At 44.8% G+C, this 24,308-nt stretch overlaps 1 protein-coding gene across 2 annotated transcripts; it reads left to right on the plus strand.

Annotated features, from left to right (window-relative positions):
• Positions 1-1,707: 1,707 nt before the first annotated feature.
• MAJIN (membrane anchored junction protein) lies at positions 1,708-22,588 on the plus strand. 2 transcript variants are annotated; one of them, XM_025357659.1, is made up of 10 exons: positions 1,708-1,808; positions 5,480-5,525; positions 9,944-10,019; positions 10,506-10,631; positions 12,522-12,553; positions 12,878-12,969; positions 14,170-14,233; positions 20,227-20,299; positions 21,105-21,210; positions 22,249-22,588. In XM_025357659.1, the coding sequence occupies exons 1-10, from the start codon at positions 1,708-1,710 to the stop codon at positions 22,295-22,297; spliced, it is 765 nt and encodes a 254-aa protein (XP_025213444.1). In that variant the 3' UTR covers positions 22,298-22,588. The 2 variants fall into 2 exon arrangements, with proteins under 2 accessions (XP_025213444.1, XP_025213445.1); XM_025357660.1 differs by lacking the exons at positions 9,944-10,019; positions 10,506-10,631; positions 12,522-12,553.
• Positions 22,589-24,308: the final 1,720 nt, after the last annotated feature.

Consider the following 24,308-nt stretch of genomic DNA (forward strand, 5'->3'; position numbering starts at 1 on the left):
GCTAACACGGTGAAACCCCGGCTCTACTAAAAAATACAAAAAACTAGCTAGGCGAGGTGGCGGGCGCCTGTAGTCCCAGCTACTCGGGAGGCTGAGGCAGGAGAATGGGGTAAATCCGGGAGGCGGAGCTTGCAGTGAGCCGAGATCCGGTCACTGCACTCAAACCTGGGCGACAGAGTGAGACTCCGTCTCAAAAAAAAAAAAAAAAAAAAAAAAGAATATCAATTCTGGATCTGTATTGCCTTAGTTTAAATTCAAATTCCAGCCGGGCGCAGTGGCTCACGCCTGTAATCCCAGCACTTTGGGAGGCCGAGGCGGGCGTTTCACGAGGTCAGGAGATCGAGACCATCCTGGCTAACACGGTGAAACCCCGTCTCTACTAAAAATACAAAAAATTAGCCGGGCGTGGTGGTGCAGGCCTGTAGTCCCAGCTACTCGGGAGGCTGAGGCAGGAGAATGGCGTAAACCCGGGAGGCGGAGCTTGCAGTGAGCCGAGATTGCACCACTGCACTCCAGCCTGGACGACAAAGCGAGACTCTGTCTCAAAAAATAAATAAATAAATAAATAAATTCAAATTCCAACATTCATATAGCTATGGGCAGTTTACTTCATCCCTCAGTGCCTCGATTTCCTCACCTATCAAATTTAGAGTTATAGGCTTGTTGTGAGGATTGAGATTAAACTTAGAATAAGGCATGGCAAAAGTTGTTATTGAGAGTTGTTATTGTGTAAGAAAGAAAACCAAGGCTTAGAGAAATTAGGGACATTGGAATGAGATTCAAACTCAAATTCTCCTTATTTTGGGCCTGTTCTGTTGACTCCATCTCAGCTGCCTCTGAAAGCAATACCATGTATATTTGTATACTTGTACTAATGAATATAACTAGTTTTGATCATTAGGAACTCTGGATCTCCTCTAATTATTTATTTTTATTTTTCCCATCTCTTTCCTTTCCTTAACTTCCCACAGAGAGGACCTTAAGTGGACAGAGATTCTAGAACAGGAGAAATAAAACAAAAAGTGCTGGGGTATAGTAGGCACTCTTGGGACACAGGGAAGCCTCACGAGTAGGGGAGAGGAAGAGTAATTGATAGATCTAGAAAATAAGCCATTCCTTGGTGCCACTCAAAAACATTAGTGTACACCCTTATTTGCTACATTGGTTGTGGCAGGAAGTTGTAGTAATATCTTAATTTCATCTAAAATTGATAGCAAACATCCTCCTAATTGGCCTGTAATTGGTGTATCCTTTGGATTGTGTCATTATTTAACTTGAGCCCTCTATGTATCCACTGAGATTCCAGTGAAAGTGGAGATGGGAGAGAAGAACAGATTCAAGAGATACTTGGGAGAAACATTTAATTCTAACAAAGACCCTGTGAGTCATCAGGGCAGATACTAGTATCATTAGTCTTCTTGAAGAGAAATGATTTACACAAGGCCATAAATGATCAAACTTGAATTCTGGGCTTTTAACTGCAAGCATAAAGATTATCCCAACACACTGTATTTTCCCCATGCAGGTAGGAGAATGCTCCAGGTGATGATCCTGGTTCATAGGCAATAGTGATGAGTGTTGGACGTTTTACTCATGAAGAGATGTTACAGATTGGGCGGGTTCCCTTTCCTGTAAATAAGGAATAATCATTAGCTTTTTAGTAATTATCTAATATTTCTATTTTATTTAGGCTATCGTTTGGGAGCAATGAGTTTAAAACCCTTTACCTACCCATTTCCAGAGACGAGATTTCTTCATGCAGGACCCAATGTGTATAAATTCAAAATCAGATATGGGAACAGTATCAGGTAATTTCAAAAGTCGGAGGGTAGCCTATGTAAACACCAGTTAGTGCTCGTGCATTCACACAGGTCTCCTCTTCTCTATCTTCACCCGGTTCAGGAGACTAGGTCACCTCTTCTCTACCTTCACCCAGCTCAGGAGACTGGTAAAGTAGCATCTTGCAGGACTGTCTTTCCCAGTATATATATTATTCATATGAGTTTCTAAAGTAGGGACAACCTTTTTTTTTTTTTAAAGAGAAGCAGATCTCTATGTTGTCTAGGCTAGTCTCAAACCCCTGACCTCAAGCAATCCTCTCACCTCTGCCTCCCCAAGTGTTGGGATTATAGGTGTGAGCCACCACACCCAGCCTAGGACAACATATCTTTGAAGCAGTGTTTCTCAAAATTTTACATCTCAGGGCCAGGCATAGTGGCTCATGGCTATAATCCCAGCACTTTGGGAGGCTGAGGTGGATGTATCACTTGAGGTCAGGAGTTCAAGACCAGCCTGGCCAACATGGTGAAACACTGTCTCTACTAAAAATACAAAAATTAGCCAGGCATGGTGGTGGGAGGCTGAGGCAGGAGAATCGCTGGAACCTGGAAGACGGAGGTTGCAGTGAGCTGAGATTGTGCCACTGCACTCCAGCCTGGGCCACAGAGTGAGACTCTGTCTCAAAAAAACATTTTTTTTTCCATCTCAGGACTCCCTTGCAATTTTTCTTTATTTCTTTTTTTTTTTTCCAAGACAGAGTTTCACATGTAGTCGTGTGATCACCGCAGCCTTGACCTGCTGGGCTTAAGGGTCAGCCTCCAGAGAAGCTAGGACTACAGGCATAGTGCCACCACACCAGGCTAATTTTAAAATACTTTTGGTAGAAATGAAGTCTCACTATGTTGCTCAGGCTGGTCTTAAACTCCTGGGCCCAAGGGATCCTCCCTCCTCAGCTTTCCAAAGTGTTGGGATTCCAGGCATGAGGCACCCGCACCCAACTTGCACTCTTTAAAATTATTAAGGACCCCAAAGAGCTTTTGATTAATCTGTCAATATTTGTCATAAAAATTAAAGCAAAAATTTGGCCGGGCGCACTGGCTCAGGCCTGTAATCCCAGCACTTTAGGAGGCCGAGGCAGGTGAATCATGAGGTCAGGAGTTTGAGACCAGCCTGGCCAACATGGTGAAACCCTGTCTCTACTAAAAATACAAAAAATTAGCTGAGTGTAGTGGCAGGCGCCTATAATCCCAGCTAACCAGGAGGCTGAGGCAGGAAAATCGCTTGAACTCGGGAGATGGAGGTTGCAGTGAGCAGAGATGGGCGCACTGCACTCCAGCCCAAGCAACAGTGTGAAACTCTGTCTCAAAAAAAAAAAAAAGCAAAAATTTAAAACAGTTTATTAATTTAAGAATAATATATGTAACAAATATGATATTATTAAAGTTATATTTAGTGAACCGGGCGGGCATGATGGGTCACGCCTGTAATATCAGCTACTCAGGAGGCTGAGGCACGAGAATCACTTGAAGCCGGGAGTTGGAGGTTGCAGTGAGCTGAGATCACGCCACTGCACTCCAGACTGCCCGACAGAGTTAACCTCCATCTCAAAAATAAATAAGTAAAATAAAATTATATTTAAAAATTGAGAAGATTGGCATTATTTACATTCCTGGGATTTACCCCAGGGGTACCAGGGTGGTTTCAGCATGTAAAAAACAATCAGGCTGGGAGCAGTAGCTCACACCTGTAATCCCAGCACTTTGGCAGGCCGAGGTGAGTAGATGACTTGAGGTTAGGAGTTCAAGACCAGCCTGGCCAACATGGCAAAACCCCATCTATACTAAAATTACAAAAAAGTAGCTGGGTGTGGTGGCATGCACCTGAAGTCCAAGCTATTCAGGAGGCTGAGGCAGGAGAATCGCTTGAACCCGGGAGGTGGAGGTTGCAGTGAGCCGAGATCTTGCCACTGTACTGAATTTGATCAAACCCAGCACCTCACCCTTTCATGATAAAAACACTCAATTTAAAAAAACACACACACACACATAGCTGGGCGCCGTGGCTCACACCTGTAATACCAGCACTTTGGGAGGCCAAATCAGACAGATCACCTGAAGTCAGGAGTTCAAGAGCAGCCTGGTCAGCATGGTAAAACCCTGTCTCTACTAAAAATACAAAAATTAGCTGAGCATGGTGGTGCACACCTGTAGTCCCAGCTACTCGGGAGGCTGACAGGAGAATCAGTTCAACCTAGGAGGCAGAGGCTGCAGTGAGCAGATCGTACCACTGCACTCCAGCCTGTGCAACAGAGCGAGACTCTGTCTCAAAACAAAGCAAAACTATAAACTAGAAATAGAAGGGAACTTTTGGGTAGGTGCAGTGGCTCACTCTTGTAATCCCAGTACTTTGGGAGGCTCAAATGGGAGGATCGCTTCAGCATAGGAGTTTGAGATCAGCCTGGGCAACAAAGTGAGACCCCGTCGCTACAAAAAATAAAAGAAATTAGGTGGACATGGTGGTTTGCACCTGTGATCCCAGCTGCTTGGAAGGCTAAGGCAGGAGGATCCATTGGCCCAGGGAGTTGAGGCTGCAGTTAGCCATGACCCCCGGCCTGACCTGGGATGATTTGTAACATGATGTTTCATTGGTGGTTTGGAACATTTGGTTCACTGAATTATGCACATCCTCCAAATATTGATACATTTCATTATACAGTATCGAAAAATATTTGTTAGTATCACTACAATCTTAAAAGTGTTGACGTATTTGGAAATTGTGAAACTCAAAATGGTGGACGGAAACTTTCCAAAATTTAAATTTTCACTTGAAAGCCCAAAATTTATTGTTGACAACAAGTATTGTCAGTTCTTTTCCTTGAGTTGACATGCCTATTTTATTCATTTTTAAGAAAGTGTCTGTCAAACTTCCAAGTATGAATAACAACCATAGTTTGTCTGTTAGCTGATCATTCAAGTAAAATATTCCATGAAGAAAAGCAGACAGTTCAGTTTGCAGCTTAAACAGTCACACATGTAAGTTTCCCTAAAATAACCATCATATTTTGGTATGCAGCAGAAGCGCTTTATGCATACTTCGTGTTTTATCACATAACATTTAAAAAGATATGTAGTTAAAGATTGAGATTTTATAAAATGGTTCCTTTTTTTTTTCCTGCTTCCTCAAGGATATTCAGTGAAACTGGATTTTTTTTTTTCCTGTGCAGCAGTAAAGATTACTTTGACTGATAGTACAGCCTAGTGCAACTGGCTAGATTTGTGCTAAGGCACTGGCAATTTTGCCCACCATTGCTTTTGCAATCATGGTTACAAATATTAACACAGTGAGAAAGGCAAATAACACCTTAGTATTACTATGAAAATAGTTTTACCCTTGAAGACCCATTGAAAGGGTCTTCAAGACCCTTAAGGGTCCCCAAAGCACACTTAAAGTACAAGTGCTCTAACAAATGATTAACTTTCACAGTGGGAATTTCAGGTCTTGGCAGGTCGAGAAGTCATTCTGTACCAATGTTCAGACCACACCACCTAGGTGATCACTTCTTCCCCATGAGCACTGGATCAGCACACACAGTTTGACTTATGCTTCTTTAGCACAGTGGAAGTATCATTTTTGCTTTAGTAATGTCTACTCTCTCCAGAGCTTTCCTTCATGTCTTGTCTCTTGTTTGTTTACCTTCTAGAGGAGAAGAGATAGAAAATAAGGAGGTCATCATCCAGGAGCTGGAGGTAGGGAAAGAAGCATACGACTTCTGGAAAAGTGACTCTTTAAGCTAAGGATGCATCCACATTCAGGTTTTAATTATTTCCTACAAACTGAGTCACAACCTCCACTTGATAACTTGGCTTCTTCCTGCTACATCTCCTTTGCAAAGGAACTTTGCTGTTTTTCCAGGGAAATTTAAAGCCTGTATTCTTTCTCAGTTTTCCTAGTTGAAGTGTCAGCACCTTTGAGGCTGAGAGCTTTTTGTTTTCACCAGAGTTTCCAGCCTTGGGCAGCTCTCTTTTGTGGCAGCTGGCATAGAGAAAGATTCCGGAGGACTGCCTCCTTCCAGGGCTCTGGGAAACCCACCATCCCAACCACTGCCTGGTACTTGACGTTCAGGAAACTCGACTGTAAATACACAGACAAGGCTGCTGTGTATTCATTTTAATTGGAAACATTTGCAATTGCCTTATTCCGACTTCATTTTCATTCCTTTCTACCCAGTTCCTCTAGCTTTAGGTTTTTCTACAGAAAGAAGACTGAGCAGGTGGTCAGCTTTACAAATTGGTGAAAGCAATGGACAAGGAGTTAGAGTTCTTGGGTTTGGCCCTGGATTCCAGTTCTGGCGTAGCCACCAATTAGCTATGTGACCGTTGGCAAATCATATATCAACTTGGATCTTAATTGCCTCATTTGGAAAATGAGAGGTTTAAACTAGCTTTTCCTCTTCTGACTTCACAATTCAGTGATTTGTGACTATTGTGATTTCTTAAGACATATGCCTCCACATTTCAAAGCAATTAGATACACTTAAACACAAAACTCTGTGAAACCAAAACTGAGTCATACCCTTAAGAAGGTACCTCTTTGGCTAAGTGTTAAAAGATACATTAGGATCTTGCAGGACCCTCAAGGACATCATTATGAATGAGTTATTTTAACATAGGACCAAGAAAATGTTCTACCTGGTTTTGGTTTTTGTTTGAGATGGAGTTTTGCTCTGTCACCAGGCTGGAGTGCAGTGGCGCGATTTCGGCTCACTGCAACCTCCACTTCCCGGGTTCCAGTGATTCTCCTGCCTCAGCCTCCCAAGTAGCTGGGACTACCAGCGTGCACCACCACGCCCAGCTAATTTTTGTATTTTTAGTAGAGATGGGGTTTCACCATGTTGGCCAGGATGGTCTTGATCTCTTGACCTCATGATCCACCCACCTCAGTCTCCCAAAGTGTTGGGTTTACAGGTGTGAGCCATTGCGCCCGGCTGTTCTACCTATTTTAATTATGGGCAGAGTAGGCTTTATTTCACTTTGTTTCAGTTAACCTGAGCAGTGAAAAGCTCATGGAAGCGTAACAGAGAGGAGGGAATACAGACTTTAGAGCCAATCAAACCTGGATTTGAAGTGTCCATACTAGGATAGTGTCTAGCTTCTAATTATAATAGCTAATATTTATTGAGTAATTACTATGGGAAGTGTTCTGCCATTCACAATTTGACTTTGGGCAAATTACCTACCCTCTCTGAGTCTGTTTCCTTACCTGTCAAATGGGGTTAATAAAGAAGGCCTGTTTCAAGACTGAGGATTAGAAATAGATGTCTGCAATGCCTGCCACACAGTAGCTCAATAATTAGTAGCTTGAGAGCATTTACATTCACCATATGTCATATTTCCAAGATGCATTTGATATGCATATGCGTCTTTCTCTTATGCTCACTAGTTTGGGGTCAGATGTTATCATTCTGTTTTCGTCATTTAGAAAACACTGAAGCCGGGCACTGTGGCTCACACCTTTAATCCCAGCACTTTGGGAGGCCAAGGCAGGTGGATCACCTGGAGTCAGGAGTTTAAGACCAGCCTGGCCAACATGGCAAAACCCCATCTCTACTAAAAATACAAAAATTAGCTGGGTGTGGTGGCACGTATGTGTAGTCCAAGCTACTCAGGAGACTGAGGCAGGAGAATTGCTTGAACCTCGGAGGCGGAGGTTGCAGTGAGCCAAGATCGCACCACTGCACTCCAGCCTGGACAATAGAGTGAGACTCCATCTCAAAAAAAGCCCGGCAAACATTTACTGAGAAGCAGGATAGCCTATGGGTTAAGACTAGGAACTCTGGAACCCTACTACCTTGGTTCAGATCTTGGCCCCGCTATTTCTAGTTATGTAATCTAGACTACATTTTTTCACTTCTCTTTGTCTGTTTCCTCGTCTATAAAATGGGAATAACAGAATTGCCTATCTCACAGGGGTTTTGTGAGAGTTAAATTAATTAATATGTATAAAAACACGGCCAGGCTTGGTGGCTCACGCCTGTCATCCCAGCGCTTTAGGAGGCCAAGGCAGGAGGATCACCTGAGGTTAGGAGTTCGTGACCAGCCTGGCCAACATAGTGAAACCCCATCTATACCAAAAATATAAAAGTTAGTCAGGTGTGGTGGCAGGTACCTGTAATCCCAGCTACTTGGGAGGCTGAGGCAGGAGAATCGCTTGAACCCGGAAGGCAGAGGTTGCAGTGAGCGGAGATCATGCCATTGCACTCCATACTCCAGTCTGGGCAGAAGAACAAAACTTCATCTCAAAAACAAACAAAAGGCTGGGCATGGTCGCTCATGCCTGTAATCCTAGCACTTTGGGAGGCCAAGGTCGGCGGATTGCCTGAGCTCAGGTGTTCGACACCAGCCTGGGCAACATGGCGAAACCCCATTTCTACTAAAAATACACAAAAATAGCTGGGCGTGGTGGTGCGTGCCTATAATCCTAGCTACTTGGGAGGCTGAGGCACGAGCACTGCTTGAACTCAGGAGGTGGAGGTTGCAGTGAGCCAAGATTGTGCCACCGCACTCCAGCCTGGGTGACATAATGAGATTCTGTCTCAAAAAAAACAAAAACCAGAAACACTTCCCATAGTAATTACTCAATAAATATTAGCCAGTATAATTATAAGCTAGACACTGTGCTACTATGGAGAATACAAAGATAAACAAGACACAATTTCTTTTTTTTTTTTTTTTTTTGAGACAAGGTTTCACTCTGTTGCTAGGCTAGAGTGCCGTGATGCAATCATAGCTCACTGCAGCCTCGATCTCCCAGGTTCAGGTGACCCTCCCACCTCAGCCTCCCGAGTAGCTACGACTACTGGCGTGTGCCACCACACCCAACTCATTTTTGTATTTTTGGAGAGATGGAGTTTTGCCATGTTGCCTAGGCCAGTCTCGAACTCCTGGGCTCAAGCAATCCACCTGCCTTGGCCTCCCAGAGTGCTGGGATGACAGGCATGAGCCACTGTGCTGGCCACAGTTTCTATCTTCTTTGAACCCAAACATGAGAACACTGAAGCTTAGGGTGAAATGACAAGCCTGGGACTGAAATTGAGACTTTTTCCCCATAGAAATTTAGTAGTCTTTATGATGCCAAATTAATTAGTGTAGACTAATAAGCATTAGCTTAATTAGGGACTAATCGATTAAAATTTAAAGTGAGTGGAAAAAAAAGTTTGACTTAAACAAAAGCAAAATACTATATATCAGTAAATATCAGTAAATACCAGTGTTGTTCATTCATTCAATGTACATTTAGTGAAGACTTGTTATGCGTTATTCACGATAGTAGACACCATAGAAGGGATACTAAGATAAATCAGGTGTATATTCTACTTCAAGTAGATCTCCCAGTAAGGAATATAAAACATTTGTATGTATGTGGAATGTAGTAAAGACTCCAGACTAACTACTGTTCAGTTTGATACTAACAGTTAATTACAACTTGGTAAATCAGGGAAAGCTTTCTGGGGGAGATGACTTTTGAACTATGCCTTAAAGGATAGTTGAATTTGGACAAGTGCTGATGGGTGGAAAGGGCATTTCAGGAAGAGAAATTCCCTTTCTATGCAAAAGTGTAGAAACGGAGAAGTAGGATGGGTGCAGTGGCTCACGCCTGTAATCCCAGCACTTTGGGAGACCAAGGAGGGCAGAGCATAGTGAGCTATGATTGCGTCACTGCACTCTAGCCTAGGCGACAGAGTGAAACCTTGTCTCCAAAAAAAAAAAAAAAAAGAAAGAAACTCCTGAGCCTAGGAGTTCAAGACCATCCTGGGCAACATGGTGAAACCACATCTCTATAAAAAATAAAGAAATTAGACGGGTGTGGTGGTGCACGCCTTTAGTCCCAGCTACTGGGGAGGTTGAGGTGGGAGGATCACTTGAGCCCAGGAGGCAGAGTTTGCAGTGAGCAGAGATCATGCAACTGCACTTCAGCCTGGGCCACAAAGCAAGGCTCTCTCAAAAAAAAAAAAAGAAAAAGAAATGGAGAATCAGAACACATGTTAAAGGAACAGCAAATGGTTCAGTTTTGATAGTATATAGGGTATGTGATTAGCAGTGACAAATATAAACAAAGATTGGCTGAGACTCAACAATGTTAAAGTCATTTCAAATATGTTTTTCAGGATTCTATCCGCGTGGTCTTGGGAAACTTGGACAATCTTCAGCCCTTTGCTACAGAACACTTCATTGTATTTCCCTGTATCCTTTTTTTTTTTTTTTTTTTTGAGATGGAGTCTTGCTCTGTTGCCCAGGCTGGAGTGCAATGGTGTGATCTTGGCGCACTGCAACCTCAGCCTCCCAGGTTCAAGCGATTCTCCTGCCTCAGCCTCTCGAGTAGCTGGGATTACAGGTACGTGCCATCACGCCTGGCTAATTTTGGTATTTTTAGTAGAGGCAGTGTTTCACCATGTTGGCCAGACTGGTCTTGAACTCCTGACCTCAGGTGATCCGCCCGCCTCCGCCTCCCAAAGTGCTGGGATTACAGCCGTGAGCCACCGCGCCCAGCCTATCCTTTCTTTTCTGGCTGGAAATGAGCTACGGCCCACATTTTAGACTCAAATGAAAGTAGCAAAACCATAGGCAGTTTGGAGGGTAGGTCAGGGGAAGGAGAGAGAGTTTCTCCCTAAAATAGTACTTAGGAATGCATACTGGCATCTTTCCTTACTCCTTAGCATCATTTTCCAGATAAAAGCAAATGGGAGAGAGTTTCCCACCTGAAATTCAAACATGGAGAAATTATCTTGATCCCCTACCCATTTGTTTTTACTCTATACGTGGAGATGAAATGGTTCCATGAAAACCTGTCACCTGGTAAGTGGAATGATGTGAATGTGAATGGCAGAGAAGAAAATGGTTTAGCAGTGCCAGCTGGATATGGTGAAATGGGCTACCAGATTGGGCTCCAGCCATACAGTGCACAGGTCAGGATCATGTGCTCCAGGCCAGATTGACTAGTTCAAATACTGGTGGCCCTGCCACTTAACAGCTGTGTGAAGTTAAATAAATTAATCTCTCTGTGCCTCCCTTGTGAAATTGTGAAGTATAATATTACTACCTATATCATTGAGTTGTTAAAAGGATTAAATAAATAATAGTAGATGAAAAGTACAAAGCCTGACTTAATCACTGAATGAAAGATAAGTATTATATAAACCCTTCCATTAGAGTAAATTCCATGATTTTCACTTTAGAGCTGTCTTAAAGGTATCTCCCAATTTTATTTTTATTTAGACAGAGTCTCACTCTGTTACCTAGGCTGGAGTACAGTGGTGTGATCGTAGTTCACCGTAACCTCTAACTCCTGGGCTCAAGTGTTCCTCCTCCCTCAGCTTCCCAAGTAGCTAGGACTGTGGGTGTGTACGACCATCTCCGGCTAATTTTTTTTTTTTTTTTTAGTAGAGACAGGGTCTCACTATATTGCACCATCGGGTCTCAAACTCTTGGGCTCAAGCAATCCTCCCACCTCGGCCTCCCAAAACACTGGAATTACAGGCATGAACCACTGTGCCTGGCCCAAATTTTTATTCTCTGAAGGCCATGGGTATTTTTGCTGATTGAGGGACAAGTAAACACCTACCCTTTTGATTTGAAAAGGGGTGCAGGCTGGGCACAGTGGCTCATGCCTGTAATCCCAGTACTTTGGGAGGCCAAGGCAGGAGGATCACTTGAGGCCAGGAATTCAAGACCAGCCTGACCAACATGGTGAAACCCCATCTCTACTAAAAATAAAAAAGTTACCCAGGCATGGTGGTGCGTGCCTGTAATCCCAGCTACTCAGGAAGCTGAAGCAGAAGAATTGCTTGAACCCAGGAGGCAGAGATTGCAGTGAGCCAAGATCACGCCACTGTACTCCAGCCTGGGCGCTAGAACAAGACTCTGTCTGAAAAAAAGATGTGCATATATATATATATACACACACACACACATATATATATATGATGTAGCCTGGCATGGTGGTGCATGCCTGTAGTCCCAGCTACTCTGGAGGCTGAGGAAGGAGAATTGCTTGAATCTGGCAGGCAGAGGTTCTGGTGAGCCAAGATCACACCACTGTACTCCCGCCTGGGCAACAGAGCTAGCTCTGTCTCAAAAAAGAAAAAAGAAAAGAAAAGGGGTGCAAAGGCCTTGCCTCAAAATATCTCCCCTTTTCATTTGTCACAGGTAGCTGAAGTTCTACTTTTTTCTTTTGTAGTAAGAATCGTCCCCTCCCTTTTCAAACCCCTTCTAGCTTATAGATTATAGTCATTCTGAAACAAGGGAGGAAGAGAGTTTGAAGACACTATTTTTAGGGAAAATGGTACCAGGTAGAAGGGAGAAGGGCACATGAGGAGTCTTTGTCTAGGGTCAGTTCCAAGAAATAAATAGTAGCCAGAAATCCAGGTAAAACAGCATCATGGTTAGGCCTGGTGGCTCACTTTGGGAGGCCAAGGCAGGTGGATCACCCGAGGTCAGGAGTTTGAGACCAGCCTGGCCAACGTGGTGAAACCCCCCTCTCTACTAAAAATGCAAAAATTAGCCAGGTGTGGTGGCACATGCCTGTAGTCCCAGCTACTTGGGAGGCTGAGGGAGGAGAATCGCTTGAACTCAAGAGGCGGAGGTTGCAGTGAGCCGAGATCACACCACTGCACTCCAGTCTGGGCAACTTAATCTCCAAAAAAAAGAAGTATTATTTTATTATGACACTCAAATTTCCTATTGTAGGGAAACCAGTAAGTGACAGTCCTCTTGGGTTGGTAAGTTTGCCTTTTCTGTACAAAATGAAAATTGCCTTTATCACCTTCTTTTGTCCAAAAAGTCCTGCTCTTGCCTCTTCCTCTTACTTTGCCCCTCAGTTGCTGCCCAGATCCAATCAGAATTGTAAACATAAGACAGTATTTTCCCCCTTGGCTAGATTTCTGAGACCATGTCTCTAACAGAATGTCTATTCTGACTTGCAAAGCTGGTGTTAAAAGTTGCCTTTGGCAGTTTAAGGATGGGGAGTTTTCTTCACTGTGCCTTCATGAACTGGGAGCAACTCTGGAAAGGAGGAGTCACGGGCATCTGCTTCCTCTCTGAAGGTCCCAGCTGAGAAGAAAGCAGTAGGAGCTGTGATGAGGAAACGAAAACACATGGACGAGCCCAGCTCCCCCAGCAGGCCAGGGCTGGACAGGTCAGTGGTGTGGGGAGACAGTCTCGCTCCTTCATCCTAATTAGGCTTTGCCAGCTATTACCATTGGTTGATCCTGTCCTTGGGCGAGTCACTTTCTTTTTCAGGACTTCATCAGTATCTGCCTATTCCAGTGGGTGGACTAAGGAAAGGGAGCAAGTTAATATTTACAATATACTTTGAACATAGTCCCTTTTTCAGCAAAGTATGATTTTTCTTCTCAAGATGAAGGCTGAGAAGAAATACAGCCCGATCTAAACAATTGAATTCAGCACATTCAATAATACTTACTACGGTAATATCACCAGAAGTCTCAAAATATTATACAAAAACATAGGGAAACTCTTGAAAGAATAAGAACAAATAAAATATAATTCTATTTTACCCAGTGAGCAGTTAGCTTTTGGAACCTTAAGAGGCAGTCCAGACTAAAATGTAAATGTTTGCAAGAGGGTGTGTATCAATCATTGGGTGGGGTACTGTGATATTAGGGGGAATGTTGAGCCATCCCTAACATATTGTTACTGTGGAGGCTACTTATGTTCTTCTTTCAGTTCTCTATCAGCGACAAAATGAGTCAGTAAGACAATTCAGTCATTCTTATTAGCACCCTAGAAAGCTAATAAGAATGCTGCTGGAATAATCCAAGGTGTGGTTTGTTTCGTAGCCCAAGATGCTTCCACCCTAGGCCCACAGAGAACAGCTACCCTTTTCCTGGGACACTGTGGATCCCTAGACATATAGGAGAAGTAAGGTAGACTAGGAAGCTGACCCCATGCTCTCCAGATGCACATGTAGATGAAGAGATAGGGAGCTCCTTTTCAAGCCAGGTGGAATGTGAGGGTACTTGGAGGTATGAAGCTTTGTTGTGTTCCATTCGACTGAATTTTCCATGTAAGTGAGGTCTCAGATCTTCCCTTTCTCTGGGTTTTGATGCACAGTCAAGTATTTCAAAATCTGATACCTGCTGTCAGTCACATTTTCACTTTCTCAAACCCCAGATCCCTAAGTGTCTCAAACTGGGATTCTGCTGTGAAGTAAAGCAGCACCCAAAGAAAATTTGGCCACCCAATTTATTCTGCCGGCCAGGAGTGGTATAAAAATAGCCAACCTGCTGAAATATTCATTTGGGCCACATTTGCTTGAATGTAGTGATATTGCCTCTGCCAGTAACATTCCCTGCATATTTTCCCCCCACCTCAGGGCCAAGATAGGGACTTCCAGCCAAGGCTCCAGCAAAAAGAAGCCCCCTATGGAAACCAGGAGAGTAAGTACTAAAATGGAGGCTTAGAGGCTGTCAGCTATTCCTGTTCTGTTACAAGTCAGGATTCCGGTTACCAGCACATCTTGGTTTTTCATGCAGATTGAATTGACTGAACTCATTCTTGGGTTTCACCGTCTGCAGAATAACATTCAACTATTATGCCCTTGCCACAGCACATCCCAAAGTGGCTGCATAATAACACGCATCGATGAATCTTTTTGTTAAAAAGTCCTCTCTTTGCCTGGTACAGTGACTCATGCCTGTAATCCCAGCACTTTGGGAGGCTGAGGCGGGCGAATCACCTGAAGTCAGGAGTTCGAGACCAGGCTGGCCAACCTGGTGAGACCCAGTCTCTACTAAAAATACAAACTATTAACCAAGTGTGGTGGTGAACGCCTGTAATCCCAGCTACTCGGGAGGCTGAGGCAGGAGAATCACTTGAACCCAGGAGGCAGAGGTTGCAGTGAGCCAAGGTCGTGCCACTTCACTCCAGCCTGGCAACAGAGTGAGACTCCATCTCAAAAAAAAAAAAAAAAAAAAAAAGGCCAGGCACGGTGGCTGATGCCTGTAATCCTAGCACTTTGGGAGGCCGAGGCCGGTGGATCATGAGGTCAGGAGATCGAGAACATCCTGGCTAAGACGGTGAAACCCTGTCTCTACTAAAAAAAATACAGAACATTAGCCAGGCGTGGTGGCAGGTGCCTGTAGTCCCAGTTGCTGGGGAGGCTGAGGCAGGAGAATGGCGTGAACCCAGGAGGCAGAGCTGGCAGTGAGCCAAGATTGCACCACTGCACTGTAGCCTGGGTGACAGAGCGAGACTCAAAAAAAAAAAAAAAAAAAAAATCCTCTCTTTTCAGCTTAAAAAGCTACTTGTACTCTGCAGTTGAAATAAGAAAATATGTCTATATAGGATTGAGGTGGAATCTAGTATAGAATTTTCCCTTTAGGAAACTTTTCGCCTTCATCTATACTGGGGTCTGAGTCTAGGAACATCTAGTTTTAACAAATGAGCTAGGCATGTATCAGCACTGATAACTGGTAAGAGAAAACTTCTAGAGCAGTGAAGGGTTGGCCCCTGATGGAATTAGATTTCATTTATGGGGTATGTTTCCCATTTAGATATTCATATATCTGGTACCCCTCCTCCATTTTAGGACTTCTTTTCTATATATTCTCTAAAATAGTGACCTTTTTCTTTTCCTCCCCTCTTTAAATAGCTGTTAGCTGGTATCCATGCCTTAAAGATCCTTCCTTTTTTTCTCTATGTCTCCAAAGTTGCTCTGACCCTAAGTATCCAAACACAAACAACTCACTTTCTTCACCTTCCCAGGACCCATAACATGAGCAGTTATCAAGTAAACATTTACATATGCATTCATTCAACAATTTTTTTTTTTCTTTTTTGAGACAGGGTCACACTCTGTTGCCCAGGCTGGAGTGCAGTGGTGCAATCTCGGCTCACTGCAACCTCTACCTCTCAGGCTCAAGCGATCCTCTCATTTCAGCCTCTGGAGTAGCTAGGACTACTGGCATGTGTCACCACACCTGACTAATTTTTGTATTTTTTGTAGAGATGGAGTTTTGCCATGTTGCCCAGGATGCATTCAACAAATTTTCTTTGAGTGTCTACTATGTGCCAAGTACCAGGGATACACCAGCAGTGTACAGCTAGGTAGACAATTACTGATAGATGTGCCATGTGCAGGGGTAGAAGGAAGCACAGGATACAAAGGGAGCATAAAGTGGCCAGGAGGGAAGGATTCCCAGAGTAGCTTGAAGTCCAGTGCTGAGAAATGTTACTGGAAAAGTCAGAATGGACTGGATCATGAAAAGCCTTGAGACTACCTTCAAGATCACAGGACTTCTCTAAAACATTTTTAAGTAGAAAAATTAAGTTATTTTCATTTCTAAGGGATTGTTCTGTCTCCTGCTCACAAGGCATTGTGTTGGGTGCTGGGGCATACACAAACATATGTAAACCCTGATTTCTTTTTTCTAGGAGCTTGTAATTTAGGTGGGGAAGGAGTGTATCTTTGGGGATTTATACCTCTGCCTCTGTGTGCGGGGGCAGAGTCCAGGGCCCCAGTTGTGCTGTGGCCAGCTGGCCCACTGAGTGATTTTGGGCAGATGGTCAACCCCTTCTATGCCTCCTATCCTTTAGGATGGTAAGAAAAAGAAATGAGAAAGTACATGAGGAGTACTTGAAGCTCTGGAGAACAAAAACACTTTATACAACCAAGATAATTACTATTAAAGGAACATTTTCCTCGCTCTCTAACTTCGTATCTTCCTATTCTTAGTTTGACACATCATCTCCCTCAAGAACAGTACCCACAGCTTCTTACTCAACATAATTACCTTTTCAACCTGATTCTGGATTTAGAAAAAACTCTAGTAAAAGGAACATGTTTATTGATTTTGACTCAAGGCCCATCATGGACCCTGTTCCCAGGAAGATGATTTCTCCTAAATTAAAGTGATCATAGTGACTCTCAGTATAAGTCACTTGAGCTGGAAAAATTGAATTTGCTCCTATGGTCCATTGCTTAATATGTTCTGCCCCCTTTGCAGGGAGTTATGGTGTAGAATCACAGTCACTGTGCATGTGCGTGTCTGAACACATTGGGAGCCTGTGTGGGGAAAGCTTAGAAGAATACAACACGTACCTCTGTTTCATAAGAAGTGTTTAGGGAGAATGGGAAGGAAGAGCTTAACCCCCTTGCCTTTGTTACTTCAGGTCCCAGATCTAGAGATCCAGACTTTGGAAGGATAAAAAAATGGGAGGGAGGCCGGGCGCGGTGGCTCAAGCCTGTAATCCCAGCACTTTGGGAGGCCGAGGCGGGTGGATCACGAGGTCAGGAGATCGAGACCATCCTGGCTAACATGGTGAAACCCCGTCTCTACTAAAAATACAAAAAACTAGCCGGGCGTGGTGGCGGGCGCCTGTAGTCCCAGCTAATCGGAGGCTGAGGCAGGAGAATGGCCTGAACCTGGGAGGCGGAGCTTGCAGTGAGCCGAGATCGCGCCACTGCACTCCAGCCTGGGTGACACAGCGAGAGACTCCGTCTCAAAAAAAAAAAAAAAAAAGGGAGGGAGCAGATGAATGACCCAGAAATGAAACAGACTAACTGCATGTCGCATTTTGTTGTTGTTGTTGTTTTGCTATATCTGCTTGAACTGCACTTCTAAACAGATCTGGCCCTGAACATGCAGAGGACAGTCTTGCATCAGGTTTTCAGAGTATTATGTTCTGATGGAGGTCCCAGATGATACCTTCAGTCTGAATTCCAGCTATAATGTTTTTCCTCCCTTATGACTTTTTCTTGAGAAGACATCTCTCAAGATTTTGGGAGATCACAAAAAGGCTACACTGTCTTATGAGGGGACTCTTCCCTGGTTCAGAGGTAGGCTGTACCTCTGTCCCAGGGCCTTTGCCCTCTTGTTCCTCCTACCACCCTTAATAGATGCTTTCATTAAGGCTACTGTATGCAGCAGGATTAAAGCCCCGAACCATAGTTTCATTAAATTTGTAAGAATCATTCCCTCAAGCCAGAAACCAGAGCTTGGCCCTCTAAATTCCATCTCCACCATCTATAGAAAAGGTAAGAATGGTCTCCTTCCTCCCCAGAGTTCCCTGTCGCTTTTATAGGAATATGACTTAGGTAGCTGCCCATGTGGTCTGGGATTTGAGCGGTTTGTGAAGAGGCTCAGTTCAGAGATAGCTGCCATTCTAACCCGAAGTTTATTCTTAGGATGGGGGCTAGTCCTAGCTTTTCTAGAGACTTGCCATGCCTCTGCCTCCCAGAACCTACCTTTACGGTCTGCAGCCCCTTGCTCTAGAACTCTTAGCCATGGGAGCTAAGCTATGGGAACGTAAAGGCTTAAGAATGATACAATGGGCTTTGGGGGCTTGGGGGAAAGAGTGGGAAGGGGGTGAGGGATAAAAGACTATACGTTGGGTATAGTGTACACTACTTGGGTGATGGGTGCACCAAAATCTCAGAAATCATCACTAAAAAAACTTATTCATGTAACCAGACACCACCTGCTCCCCAAAAACCTATTGAAATAAAAAATAAATTTTAAAAAATGGGAAAAAAATTCACAGAACTGCACACCCAAAAGAAAGAAAAAAAGAACTCTTCACCAGCAAAACAGCTTGAGGAGCTCCATCATTGCTGGGTAAAGTCCCTAGGTTCAGACTGGGTGAAGAGAGTAGTAGCCAGTGGCAGAGATTCCCAAAGAAAATATAATAACCATATTTCTGATTATCAGGGTGTTTACTGGAAAATGTTGTGGGCCTGGAATCAGGTTGTAAAATGTCCTCTTCAGAGTACAAAGAAATTTATATAAAGGAGCAGCACATGGAGAAATAATAAGATTGTGTTATATTATGCTAGCTGCTAATGCCACAGTCATGTTTCTACCATGCCTGGCTCTAGCCATGCTGATCCTATTTATTCTTTAATGGCACTGTGCCCTCATACATCATGTCCCTGTCTGGAATGCCCTGCTGCGACTGACCATCTCCTCACCCCCGTTATGACAACATCCCACTCATCCATCCATCCATCCATGAAGGCTCCATTCAAATATCACTTCCCCTGTGAAGCCTTCCTTGACTAACGCCACCTGCTCCATTAATGTCCTTTCAGCAACCACAGCACTCTATACGGATTCATTGGTCTTATCACACTCTTTTTTTTTTTTTTCCCCGAGACAGAGTCTCGCTCTGTCTCCCAGGCTGGAGTGCAATGGCGCGACCTTGGCTCACTCTGCCTCCTGGGTTCAAGCGATTCTCCTGCCTCAGCCTCCTGAGTAGCTGAGATTAAAGGTGCCCACCACCACGCCTGGCTGATTTTTTCTATTTTTAGTAGAGACAGGGTTTCACCATGTTGGCCAGGCTGGTCTCGAACTGCTGACCTCGGATGATCCATGCGTCTCGGCCTCCCAAATTGCTGCGATTACACAGGCATGAGTCACCATGCCCGGCCATCATACTGTCTTGACTTAGTTTATGTCCATTTGCTCCATAGAGTATACATTTCTCCAAGGTCAATTTAAGGTCCTCCTGATTTCTGAAACCTCATGTTACTGAGTAGGCACTCAGTAACATGGGATGATAAGTTAAACCCACCTTGATTTATTCTTGGCTTTTAAATCTTACGGTTTTAGAGGGACAATAGTTAGGATGTTGAAATGAAAAAAGGAAAGTCCTGGCCGGGCGCGGTGGCTCATGCCTATAATTCCAGCACTTTGGGAGGCTGAGGCGGGCAGATCATGAGGTCAGGAGATCAAGACCATCCTGGCTAACATGGTGAAACCACGTCTCTACTAAAAATACAAAAAATTAGCCGGGCGTGGTGGCGGGCGCCTGTAGTTCCAGCTACTCAGGAGGCTGAGGCAGGAGAATGGCGTGAACCCAGGAGGCGGAGCTTACAGTGAGCCGAGATGGCGCCACTGCACTGCAGCCTGGCAACAGAGCAAGATTCAGTCTCAAAAAGAAAAAGAGGCCGGGCGCGGTGGCTCAAGCCTGTAATCCCAGCACTTTGGGAGGCCGAGACGGGTGGATCACGAGGTCAGGAGATCGAGACCATCCTGGCTAACACGGTGAAACCCCGTCTCTACTAAAAAATACGAAAAAACTAGCCGGTCGAGGTGGCGGGCGCCTGTAGTCCCAGCTACTCGGGAGGCTGAGGCAGGAGAATGGCGGGAACCCGGGAGGCGGAGCTTGCAGTGAGCTGAGATCCGGCCACAGCACTCCAGCCTGGGCGACAGAGCGAGACTCCGTCTCAAAAAAAAAAAAAAAAAAAAAAAAGAAAAAGAAAAAAGGACAGTCCTATGGAAAGAAATGGAAAGAAATACAGAACCTATCTAGGCAGTCAGAAGCCAGGCCCTAGTGCTAATGTGAAATCAGTTCACCAGCAAATAGCATTCAGATTGCCATGCAGTGTAGGAGTAAAGTTTAAGACTTTTCTTGGTGTTCTTTTAAACAGAACAGGGAAAGAAAAACCCAACAAGGATTGCAGGAGACTCTGGCCTCTGATATCACTGGTGTCCAGAAACAAGGTAGGTCCTGGGAAATTTCCATTTATTCTGCTTTAATAATCACCCTTTCCCTTGTAGTTCTCTGATACGTAGAGCAGCACAGAGCTGAGTCTGGGTGCCCTCAGTGGGTAATGTGCCTTGCTCCCGTGGAGGTGCTTGTTAACCAAACTCTGGTCGGGGGCCTGTCCTAGAGTAATAGAAGCCCCCCAGCTCCCAGAAATAGTGAAGGGAGGCGGTGCATGCCCTTCCTTTGCTTCTGATAGTGAAGTTATGCTCTGACCATTTCAAAACATTTCCAAGTGAGGTGATAAACTTTATAGAAATGTTGAGAGGGATGTGTTTCCCTTTTCTGTACTGTTGGAGAATGATCTCTTCCCTTTGGGGCATTAGAGTTAATATTGAAGTTGCAAATGGATGCTTTGCAAGGGCTGGGAATGCATGTCAAGCTGTTGCCCTCCCTACTTGCTGATCTTTTACCCAGCATGAGGATTCAGTGTGGACTGCAGTTATCATAGAAACAGGGATGTAGGCAAGTGAGTCCTTCAACAACTTGTCATTTTATGTGAAGACATAGCAGCCGGAGTGCATGGCTGGAACTTGAGCTGTGTAAATATCCCAGGAGCTTGACTGAAAATACTCTGAGGTCAGAATAGCATCTTACTGAGCTGAGATGAAATTGGGAAGGTCAGAACAAACAATTCACCTGGCTTTAAGGAACTCTTGGTGTGAGACTGCCTCTGGCTCATACTGGGTGTTTTGCCTTCTACTCACATGAAAACGGCCTATGGACAAACATCTTGCTCCTGCCTGATTGTTTTCCTTACAGATTCTGAGTGGGGGCACAGCCTGCCAGGGCCAGTTGTCCCACCCCTGCAGCACAACACACCTCCACCTAAGGAGCGAGCAGCCAGCGGCTTCGTTGGGTTTCTAAGGTAAGACAGCTTCTATCTGGCCATGAGACTGGAGATCCAGCTCAGAGCAGCTCATTGAGTCTTTCAGGGAAATTAGAATAGAAAAGAAAGCAGATTACTCACAGAGGCTTCTCACTTATGTCTAAGATAGACAATGGAAATGAGATTGAGAACAAAAGCCCTAATTGTGCATTTAATAAAGACTGTGTCTTACTTATTTTTACACAACCCACCTCCACCCTGATGTGTCCAGGATAAAGCCAAGCTCCATAAACATTAACTTGGGCCAGGCGTGGTGGCTCATGCCTGTAATCCCAGTACCTTGGGAGGCCGAGGTGGGCGGATCACTTGAGGTCAGGAGTTCAAGACCAGCCTGGCCAACATGGTGAAACCCCGTTTCTACTAAAAATACAAAATTAGGCAGGCATGGTGGCACATGCCTGTAATCCCAGCTACTTGGGAGGGAGGCTGAGGCAAGAGAATTGCTTGAACCTGAGAGGTAGACGTTGCAGTGAGCCGAGATTAAAAAAAATAAAATAAGATAAAATTAGCCGGGTGAGATGGCACGTTCCTGTAATCCCAGCTACTAGGGGGTGCTGAGGCAGGAGACTTGCTTTAACCCGGGAGGTGGAGCTTGCAGTGAGCTGAGATCATGCCACTGCACTCCAGCCTGGGTGACAGAGTGAGACTCCGTCTCAAAACAAACAAACAAAAACACTAATTTGAACAAAGTCTATTCTTAGTTTACTTGAGCCATTCAGATGATTTGGTTACAAAATATTTCCATTCTCCCCTCTGAATCTAGGTTGTGTTTGCAGAGGACAGTTAGCAAATGTCTCTCTCTCTCTCTCTGCCATCCCATTGCAATTCTTTTGTTTTATTCCCCCTCCTGAGTATAATCTAATTTGGGTACCTTTTCAAATGCTATTCCAGTCTTGAATCTCCATTCAATGGTTCCCCAGAGCAAAAATGCCCTAGCTAGTGAAGCACTAATGGGAAATGGGGAGAAGGGAAGGAGACCTCATAGAGCCTCAGCCTACTCTGTTCTCATTCTTGCAGCTCTCTCTTCCCGTTTCGATATTTCTTCAGGAAGAGCAGCCACTCTTGAGCCTTCCAAATGCAGCGCTGGAAAGAGGATCATCTCTTGCAGTGACTCCTCCCGAATCATTCTTCCTCCAACTCTTTCCTTTTCTTATGACACTTCAGTCATGGAGAATGAGGTCCCCATGCTGAGTCCTCTGTGGTTTTATCCTGTCCTTTGCCCCTTTATATATTTTTTTTCCGATTTAAAACATTAAGAATGGAACTTTCTAAAATGTTCATGTCTGGAGGGCCCGTTTAGGCCTTTTGTCTTCAGCACTTAGGATCCTAATGACAATAAATTATTTATGAAGAGTTATTGATTGAATTTAGTGGAATAGAGTAAGAGAGAACAAATTCTTCCCTCAAGATAGAGAGAAAATGCATGAAACTTCCCTAGGTCTACCTGGTTACTGTTCACAGGATCACTTTGGATAGGTGACTCTGTGCCAGAGGTTAGGGAATGGGGTCTTTCAAGACTCACTGTCCTGAGCCCTGCTCACCCAAGAGACCTCTTCCCCGGTTCCAGTTTGGCCCCAAATGGTAGCCTCTCCGTAGACAAAATGTTTCCCACCTCTCTATCCCTCTAACTGTTTGACAGTAATGCAGATTCGTTTATCAGATTAACTGGAAGTCAATCCAGGTTGGCACCCCTGGAGAAAGCCTGGGCACCTGAGCTGCCTTCAACTAAAGGACTGATCTGTAACAGACACTTTAGCCTTGTGTGGCCGTGGAGAACCAAAATGATCTATGGAAATGTATGGAAACTCATTTTAGCTCACAACAAAGGAGTCACTTTTTACTTGTTAGAGATGTCCAATATTAGAATGGGCTACCTCATAAGGTAATGAGCCTCGTCACCCAAATGCTTTATACAGAAGTCATCATCTGTCACATGCCAGAGGGTGCCCCTCATGAGTGGGAGAGTAGGGGCTGAACTGCTGAGTTCCCGCTGCATCCTGTTGCTATGCTGCCTGCATCCTTGGCGGGGAGAAGAGAAGAGATGGACTGCTGCGGAGGACCTGGCAATCGAGGACCCAGGACTTGAGGGGATGGGGGCTGATGGGGAAACCACAGGGTGTGGGAATTTAAGGATTAGTGACATTAGTAACATCAATTCCTCTCAAATTGTGTTTACAGCCTTTACTGGACTGTCCCAAGCATGGCCTGCTTTACAAAGCTGCTAAGAAGCACAGCTGAGTGCCCACCCTGACTCTGACTAGCTTACAGTGAAGCTTTGGGAAGTTGTTTTCCGCTGAGCTCTTATTTTCTCATCCAGAAAATGCGGGGGTAGGATTTGGTGAGTTATAAAGTGCCTTCTAGCTCTGGCAGTCTGTGACTGGCCCTGCTCTTTCCGAGCAGGTCAGTGAGGCAATGACCCCGAAGGGGGCTGCCCAGAATCACCACAGGCTTCCTTTGGCTCCCCACCCTGCCCCAACCCCTCTGGCCACTGCTGCCTAGGGGTCTTTCTCCAACTTGCCACATTCTTGCTCAAATGTAGTTTAGCACCATGGATGGACAGCAGATTTGAATTTGAAATCAGCCCTGACATTACCCAGCTGGGTGACTTTTAGTAACTTTCCTTCCTTGAGCCTTAGTTGCCTCATCTATAAAACCAGAGCTGGACAAATCGATCAGCTTTGCTGGGGTTGACGAGTTGAGGCCCTTTCAGGAGTCAGGTCCCTGTTATTCCAGGGCTAGGGAAGCACTCCAGCTCAGAATGGCACTCTGTAGCACAGGATGAGAATCACCCACTGACACCGTGGCCATGCAGCTCTGAAACAGACAGCAGCCCAACCCCCCGGCCCTGCCACCAAGCACATCTCAGGAGACCTCCACTGGCATAATTTCCCTTGGCCCTAAGAATCTCCTTCCCCAGTCCCTTTCCTTTGCGTTAGAAAAAGGCAAGCAGGCCGGGCGCGGTGGCTCAAGCCTGTAATCCCAGCACTTTGGGAGGCCGAGACGGGTGGATCACGAGGTCAGGAGATCGAGACCATCCTGGCTAACACGGTGAAATCCCGTCTCTACTAAGAAATACA

Source organism: Theropithecus gelada, chromosome 14 (assembly GCF_003255815.1).
Source record: "Theropithecus gelada isolate Dixy chromosome 14, Tgel_1.0, whole genome shotgun sequence".
NCBI lineage: Eukaryota > Metazoa > Chordata > Mammalia > Primates > Cercopithecidae > Theropithecus > Theropithecus gelada.

Coding starts and splice junctions, on each gene's coding strand:
- MAJIN (XM_025357659.1), top strand. CDS start 1,708: ATGAGTTTAAAACCCTTTACCTACCCATTTCCAGAGACGAGATTTCTT. Junction 20,300..21,104: donor CACTGGTGTCCAGAAACAAG/GTAGGTCCTGGG, acceptor TTTTCCTTACAG/ATTCTGAGTGGGGGCACAGC. Junction 21,211..22,248: donor GGCTTCGTTGGGTTTCTAAG/GTAAGACAGCTT, acceptor TCATTCTTGCAG/CTCTCTCTTCCCGTTTCGAT.